Source organism: Mycteria americana, chromosome 25 (genome assembly GCF_035582795.1).
Source record: "Mycteria americana isolate JAX WOST 10 ecotype Jacksonville Zoo and Gardens chromosome 25, USCA_MyAme_1.0, whole genome shotgun sequence".
NCBI classification, from domain to species: domain Eukaryota; kingdom Metazoa; phylum Chordata; class Aves; order Ciconiiformes; family Ciconiidae; genus Mycteria; species Mycteria americana.
Genome location: NC_134389.1, coordinates 993,332 through 1,001,445, shown reverse-complemented (window position 1 = coordinate 1,001,445; position 8,114 = coordinate 993,332). Strand labels below are relative to the sequence as shown.

The 8,114-nt window shown below is 67.4% G+C and overlaps 1 protein-coding gene across 1 annotated transcript; it reads left to right on the top strand.

Moving 5' to 3' along the window:
- Positions 1–3,397: 3,397 nt before the first annotated feature.
- LOC142420684 (toll-like receptor 2) lies at positions 3,398–7,941 on the top strand. The gene is made up of 2 exons (XM_075524863.1): positions 3,398–3,490; positions 5,392–7,941. Exon 2 carries the CDS (start codon positions 5,407–5,409, stop codon positions 7,936–7,938), a length of 2,532 nt encoding a protein of 843 aa, XP_075380978.1. The 5' UTR covers positions 3,398–3,490; positions 5,392–5,406; the 3' UTR covers positions 7,939–7,941.
- Positions 7,942–8,114: the final 173 nt, after the last annotated feature.

The following is an 8,114-nucleotide window of genomic DNA, read 5'->3' as shown; positions in this document are numbered from 1 at the left end:
GGGGCTGGCTGGGAGATGGGTGCGGGCACCGCGGCGGGGTGCTCCCGGCTTTCCCGGCACGCGGCGAGGACAAACCGCCCCTCTCGGGGGGGTGTGGGGGGGTGTTTAGCGATTTATGGAGCCGCTCGGCAAAGCCCGCGGCGTGTCCCCGGCTATGGGGAGCCTCCGTCTGTCGCCTCGGCGCTGGGGAGGGATGGACAGACAGACCTCCCTGTGCTGGGAGGGCTCTGCCGGCGCCGCGGGCACCCGGCACCGCTCCCGTTCCCCCGCGGCAAGACCGGGGACGCGCCCCGAGTCTGGCAGAGCTCGGGGACGCCGGTTTGCCAGCCGTCCCCCCTGAATCCGCTTCCACCATCGCGGCCGTCGCGGGGGAGGCTCACCCCGTCCGGCGACGGGCGGAGGCAGCCGGGATGCTCCGGGCGATGCCATGGATGCCGGCGATGCCGGGACGGGCAGAGCCCGGCGTTAGCCCTGGCTGAGACCCAACAAACTCATGGCGCTCACCTGGGCTCGGTGTGTCCCCCCCCAAGCGCCAGCTTCACCCGCTTTTAACGAACCGTCAATTCCCTTAGGTGGGGGAAAGCGTCCCTAATTGGGCCAGGGTCTTCGTTAGCCGGTGCCTATGCCTTAATTTTCCCATTTTATTTAATTTTCATCCTTAATTTTTATATTGAATATGGAAGTCGAAGGGTTGAGGAATTTTCCTATTTTATTTTCATCCTTCATTTTTATCCTTAATTTTTATATTGAATACAGAAGTGAGGGGATTGAGGAATTTTCCCATTTCCTTAATTTTCATCCTTAATTTTTATATTGAATAGGGAAGTGAAGGGGTTGAGGAATTTTCATCCCCAATTTTCATCCCCAATTTTCATCCCCAATTTTCATCCCCAATTTTCATCCCCAATTTTCATCCCCAATTTTCATCCCCAATTTTCATCCCCAATTTTCATATTAAATACAGCAGTGAAGGGGTTGAGGAATTTTCCCACTCGTTTAATTTTCATCCTTCATTTTTACGTTAAATACGGAAGTGAAGGGGGTGAGGGACGTGGGGGCCCTGCGCTGGCGCGGGGGGGTGGGCCCAGGCCCCGGCGCCCCCCGGCTCGGGGGGAGCCTCCCTTTCCTGGGGTTCCCCGGCCCAGCCCCCTCTTGCCTGCGGTGGCTGGCGCTGCCGGCCGCTGACCGACCCATGGCTCCCCGACCCATGGCTTCCCGTCCCCGACCCATGGCTCCCTGACCCCTTCCCATCCCCGACCCATAGCACCCTGACCCATGGTTCCCTGACCCATAGCACCCCCTCCTCTTCCCATCCCCGACCCATGGCACCCTGACCCATGGCACCCCATCCCCTTCCTGTCCCCCGACCCATGGCTCCCCGACCCATGGCACCCTGACCCCTTCCCATCCCTGACCCATAGCACCCTGACCCATGGCACCCCGTCCCCTGACCCATGGCTCCCTGACCCATAGCACCCCATCCCCTTCCCATCCCCTTCCCATCCCCGACCCATGGCACCCCGACCCCTTCCTGTCTCTGACCCATGGCACCCCGACCCATGGCACCCCCTCCCCTTCCCATCCCCGACCCATGGCACCTCGACCCCTTCCCGTCCCCCGACCCACGGCACCCCGTCCCCGCGAACGCCTTCGGAAGCGCTTTGTGCGGGGTGGGGAGCCCTCCCCCGCTCTGGGCTGGTCCCTCAGCACCCACCAGAACCTTCCGAGGGTTTTCCCTCCCCGGGGCCCCCTCCTGCGTCCGTCCCGGGGCCCCCTCCTGCGTCCGTCCCCGCTTTGCCCGGGGAAGCGCCGTCGTGGCCACTAAAGGACGCGGGAGCCTCGCTGGGCCCCCGACCCTCCTCCTAAATCGCCTGTTTCGGACCAAAATATCCCCGTCACGTGGCAGGATCATCTTTAATAATAATAAAAAAAGTCCATTCATCCAAGGATTTGGAGTATAAAGAGAATACACGCCATACCTGGGGGGAGCAGGGCCCGGGTTCGAGCTGCTAATTCCACCTAATCAGCGTTATTACTGAACTAATTACCGCTCGTGCGGGTTTCTTTCCAGAGCCCGTCGCCGAAACTCTAAAACCGAAACCAAAACCAGCCACCGTCAGCCCAGTTCGGTCGTTAATTAGCCGGGACCCCTCCCGCCAGGCAGGAGGTGCTGGGGTCGCTCCCCCCGACGGCTGCGACCGCGGTGGCACTTGCGCGTCGTCGCGGCGGAGCCGGGAAACGCCGGTTTGGGGCGTTTTCCCACCTGCTTTTCTACCTATTTTTCTATTCCGTGGTCTTCTAGAAAGCCTTAGATAGGGAACCTCGCCCCTCGTTGCAGGAGGGCCTTCGTTAGTTGGTAATTAAGGAGGCTCGAGGTCGGGCTGCTGGACGCGGCCGTGTTTCCCGCTCTGCGGGCGCCTGGGGGAGGGGACCCCCCCACCCCGGGACCCCCGGGACCCCCCGGGTGCAGAGGGACGGAGCCGGGGCATGGCCGAGCCGCGGGGAGGGGAGGGGGGGTTGTACTGGGTGGGTGTGGGGAAGGACTGGGGGTGCTGGGGTGGGGAGACTGGGGTGGGCTGGGGGCACTGGGATGGACTGGGGATGATGGGATGGGGGCTCTGAGCTCAATTGGGGGTGCTGGACTGGGGGCACTGGGCTGGGCTGGGGGCTCTGAGCTGGAGGCTCTGGACTGGGGGCACTAGGCTGGAGCTGGGGGCTCTGAGCTGGAGCTGGGGGCACTGGGATGGACTGGGGGCTCTGAGCTGGGGGCACTGGGCTGGACTGGGGGCTCTGAGCTGGAGCTGAGGGTGCTGGACTGGGGGCACTGGGCTGAACTGGGGGCTCTGAGCTGGAGCTGGGGGTGCTGGACTGGGGGCACTGGGCTGGGCTGGGGGCTCTGAGCTGGAGCTGGGGGCACTGGGCTGGACTGGGGGCTCTGAGCTGGAGCTGGGGGTGCTGGACTGGGGGCACTGGGCTGGGCTGGGGGCTCTGAGCTGGAGCTGGGGGCACTGGGCTGGACTGGGGGCTCTGAGCTGGAGCTGGGGGCTCTGAGCTGGGGGCACTGGGAGGGACTGGGGCTGCTGGGCTGGTGATATTGACCTGGACTGGGGGTGCTGGACTGGGGCTGCTGGGATGGACTGGGGGTACTGGGCTGGTGATATTGACCTGGACTGGGGGGTGCTGGGCCGGACTGGGGGTACTGGGCTGGCAGCACCGGCCCCCGGCACGCGGGGCGACGCCCTTTCGGGGCGCGGGAGGCTTTGGGGACCCGGGGCCTCAAAGCTCCCGGGAGCGAAGCGCGGCCGAGGCGGGGGCTCCGTAAACCGGCAACCATCGGCCGCCCTCCTCCCGGCCCGCCCCGGCGCCTGCCGGCCCGGCCGGCTTCGTGCCGCCGCGGCCTCGCTGCCCCGGCGGTTCCTGGACGCGGCCGCTGCCGGTCCCGCCCTGGCCGAGACCTGGCAAAGTCGCCGCATGCCAGGCGCCGTGCGGGGTGAGCGAGGTCTGGCCGGGGAGAGGGGGGTGGGAAGGGGAATTTTGGGGTGGTTTTTTTTTTTTTGGGGGGGGGGGGGGGTGACCGGGCGCTTCCGCGACGTTTGGGCCGGGCCGGCGTCGGGAAGGAGGGAGGGTTTTGGCGGGGCGGGACGAGGGTCACCCGTGCCTCGGTTTCCCCACGTGGGTGCGAGCGGCGACACGGGGCGCCGGCGTTTCCCTCCCGGGACGGGATCGCGGCAGGGGGGGACGGGGGACACACGGGGGGACACAAAGGGGACCCCGGGGGGACGGCGGGGACCCCGCCAGCCGCTCCCCCCCCACCTGCCGCCGCCGCCGCCGCCTTGGCCCCTTTCCAGGTGTTTTTTCCTCCTTTCCCTGCAAGCGTGGGGAGGAGCGGGGGAGGCGGGGGGGGGGGACGTTTTTGGGGTGAAGCAGGGTGGCTCCCTCACGTCCCCCCCCGTCCCCCACCCCCTTGGCCCCCGACAATCCGGGGAGGCCGTACCTGGCCCGGCCGCGCCGCGGGCACCGGCGGCGTTGGGGCCGGACAGACGCCCGTCTGTTTTTCCCTTCCACTCTCCTGCATTCCCCCCCCCCAATAAAAATACCAGAGCTCTGGGCCGCAGCCGCCCCGCGGCCGGGCAGCACAAGTTTGCCTCTGTGCGAAAAAGCTAATTTTTTTCTTTTTTTTTCTTTTTTTTTTTTTTTTTCCCCCCCGATTGGAAAATGAAACCCACCCGAAAACAGCAGCGGAGAAGCAACCCCGGGGGGCTCAGCCTGGGGGGGCCCCAGCCCCGCTGCGCCCAGCCCGGGCGAGGAGGAGGAGGAGGGGGGGTGGGGTGGGGTGGGGTGTTTGCCTTGGGTTGGGCCCTCGGCCCGCGGGATCCCGTCTCCAGATCCCACGGGATCTGCTCCGCGAGGCCCCGGGGATTCGGGCCCCGAGGCTGCGCCCCCCTCGCCCCCCCCCGGGCCCTGGCTCTGGTGTGGGGGACCCCTGGGGTTTGGTCCCTGACCCCTCCCCCATCCAGTCCCCTGGGGATCCAGTTCCCGATCCCCTGGAATCTGATCCCCTCGGGGCACGGTTCCAGATCCCCTGGGGATCCAGTCCCCAATACCCCTAGGATCCATTTCCTCATCCCTGCGATCCGGTCCCACCCCCCCAGTCCAGTCCCCAGTCCCTCTGGGATCCCGTCCCTCGTCCCCGGGATCCAACCTCCCCATCCCCCCAGGATCCACCCCCTTGATCCCCCTGGGATCCAGTCTCCTACCCACCCCACCCCGATCCAGTCCCTGACCCCCTCGGATCCAATGGATCCAACCCCCAATCCCCCCAGGATCCACCCCCCCCTGACCCCCCTGGAATCCAATGGATCCAACCCCCAATCCCCTCCAGGATCCACCCCCCGACCCCCCTGGGATCCAATGGATCCAATCCCCAATCCCCGCAGGATCCAACCCCCCAATCCCCCTGGGATCCAGTCCCTGATCCCCCTGGGATCCAATGGATCCAATCCCCCCAGGATCCAACCCCCCTGGGATCCAATGGATCCAATCCCCCCAGGATCCAATCCCCCTGAACCCCTGGGATCCAATGGATCCAATCCCCAATCCCCCCAGGATCCAACCCCCCTGGGATCCAATGGACCCAATCCCCCCAGGATCCAACCCCCCACCCCCCCCGGGATCCAGTCCCTGACCCCCCTGGGACCCAACGCCCCCGGGTCCAGTCCCCGCTCCCCCCGGGATCCGCTCCCCACGCCCCCGAGGGAGGATTTACCCGTCCCCATCCCGCCGGGCCCGGGTGCCACCCCCCACCCCGCCCCGCCGTCCCCCCGCGGTCGATCCCGGCGCTTCCCGGGGATCGGGGCCCGCGGCGCCGCTGACGCCCCTCTCCCCCCGCAGGCCGGCTCCGCGGGGATGCCCGGGTGCCCCCTCCGGCCCCGTCCCTGCTGCCCCCGCCGGCGGCGCCGTCCCGGCCGCCCCGCCGCCACGCCGGAGGCCATGCGGCCTCCCCCGGCCGCCGGCGCCCGGGGGGTCTGGTGCCTGGTGCTGCTGGCGCTGGCGGGGGACGCGGCGTGGCCGCCGTGCCGCATCGACGCCGACAACGGGACGGGGCTGTGCAAGGGGCAGGACCTGCTGCGGGTGCCCCGCGGCCTCCCCAGCAGCCTGCGCAGCCTCGACCTCTCCTACAACAAGCTACGGGAGATCGCGGCGGGCGACTTCGCCGGCATGACCCGGCTACGGCACCTGGATCTGGGCTACAACAACATCTCCCGCGTGGCGCCGGACGCCTTCCTCTCCAACCTCCTCTTGGAGCATCTCCGGCTCTTCAACAACTCCCTCGACCGCATCCCGGCGCCGGCGTTGCAGCCGTTGGTCAACCTCCGTCGGCTGGACATGTCCAACAACCTCTACCGCAGCGCGGCGTTGGACGGCGTCTTCGGCCGGCTGCGGCGGTTGCGGGAGCTGTCGCTGGGGGGGCCGCTGCTGCGGGACATCGCCCGGGGAGACTTCGCTGCCTTGAAGGACACGGCGCTGCAGAAGTTTGCCATCAAGTCGGCCTCCGGCCTGCGGCGCTACGAAGCCGGGGCTTTCTCGTGGCTGAACACCACGGAGCTGTGGTGCGACGTGGCCTTGGACGAGAGCGCGGCAGCTCTGCCGGTGATGCTGCGGGACCTGCGGGGCAAACCCCTCGACTACCTGCGTTTCCGTAACCTCTTCGAGTTCACCTACTACGCCGGTGACGCCGATCCCTTCGCCGGCTTGGCTGAGTTGCAGGTCACCAAGTTGGTCTTCTACCGGGGCAAGTTCAACGAGAACCTCCTCCGCTTGGCCCTGCTCAACGTCCAGCGCTCCCGCGTCCGTGACTTGGCGCTGGTGGCCATCGACTTCGCCCGCTCGCGCTGGCGGAACGGCTCTGCCGTGGGGGTGGCTGCCCCGCGCCTCGACCGCCTCTCGCTGCAGGACATCAGCAACCCCGACGTCCTGCGTTTCGACTGGACCTTCACCTGGCTGAGCGGCGTGGCCGCCCTCTCCATCGTCAACGTCAACTTCAACTACGTCCCCTGCGATGCCTGGGGCGAGATGCGCAACGTGGAGGCCTTGGACATCTCCAGCAACCGTCTGAAAGACGGTTATATCTACAACCAACGTTGCGACTACCAGGGCGTCATGCCCAAGCTGGAGAGCTTCGTCTTGGCCGCCAACCAGCTCCAGAGCCTGGCTGTGGTGGCCGCCTTGACGCGGACCTGGCCCCGGCTCGCCCGCCTCGACGCCAGCCGCAACGGCTTGGGCAGCCTGCAGGAGACGTGCCGGTGGACTCCCACCTTGCGTTGGCTGTCCCTGCACCACAACCGGGTGACGGTGGGCGCCTTCGGGTGCCTGCCCACCACCCTCGAGTACCTGGACCTCTCCTACTCCCAGCTCGACCGCTTGGACATGGGCTACTTCACCCGAAGCCCCCGGCTGCGGGAGCTGCGGTTGAGCGGCAACAAGATCAAGTTCATCCCCTCCGAGTGGACGTGCCCCCGTTTGGAGGTGCTGGCCATCGACGGCAACTCCTTCGGCGTCATCAACCACGGCTCCTTCGTCAACATGCCGCGGCTCGTTAGCCTGGAGGCCGGCAACAACCCCTACCACTGCACCTGTGACCTCTACCTGTTCTTGGAGGAGACGCGGCGACGGGGACGACCCACCCTGGCCGACTGGCCCCGCAACTGGACCTGCTACCACCCCGAGCCGCTGCTGGACACGGCCGTGGCCGCTTACGCCCCCCGTCCCTTGGAATGCAACGTGCCGGCGCTGGTGGCCGTGGCGGCGGCCAGCACGGCGGTGGCGGTGGCGGCGTGCGCCGCGCTCTGCTGGAAGCTGGATGCCGGCTGGTATCTGCGAGCCACGTACCGGTTGGTGCGCGCCAAGTACGGCGCGCGGCGGACGGGCGCCGCGCGGCGCTGCTCCTACCACGCCTTCATCTCCTACAGCCGCGCCGACGCCGGCTGGGTTCGCCAGGAGCTTCTGCGCCGGCTGGAGAGCGCCACGCCGCCTTACCGGCTCTGCATCCACGAGCGGGACTTCACGCCGGGCCGTTGGATCATCGAGAACATCATGGAGAACATCGAGAGGAGCGCCAAGGTCATCTTCGTCCTCTCCCGCAGCTTCGTCGACAGCGAGTGGTGCAACTACGAGCTCTACTTCGCCCACCAGCGCGCCGTGGGGCTGGGCGGCGAGGACGTCATCTTGGTGGTGAAGGAACCCATCGACGCCCGGGGTTTGCCCCGGCGTTTCGCCCGGCTCCGGAAGATGTTGGGCACCAAGACCTACCTGGAGTGGCCCCGCGAGGACGGGAGACGCCCCTTCTTCTGGCTTCAGCTCCGCAGCCTCTTGGGCAGCCCCGGGGAGCTCGGTCCCGGCGCCGGTGAGGAGGAGACGGCCGTGGATGCCACCACGTAGCGGTGGCCTTCGATAGCTCTTGGGGTGCCGCCCAGCGCTGGGCGTCCCGCCTGCCTCAGTTTCCCCTGTCGGGGGTGGCTCAAGGAGCGGGCGTTGGGGTCGGGATGGCGGGGGGGGGGTCCTCACCCAGGTCACCCCATCTTCTCCACCTCCTCCAAAGGGACGGGAGATGAGGA

What these genes read in the sequence shown, in the direction of transcription:
- LOC142420684 (XM_075524863.1), top strand. Translation starts at nt 5,407, where the DNA reads ATGCCCGGGTGCCCCCTCCGGCCCCGTCCCTGCTGCCCCCGCCGGCGG.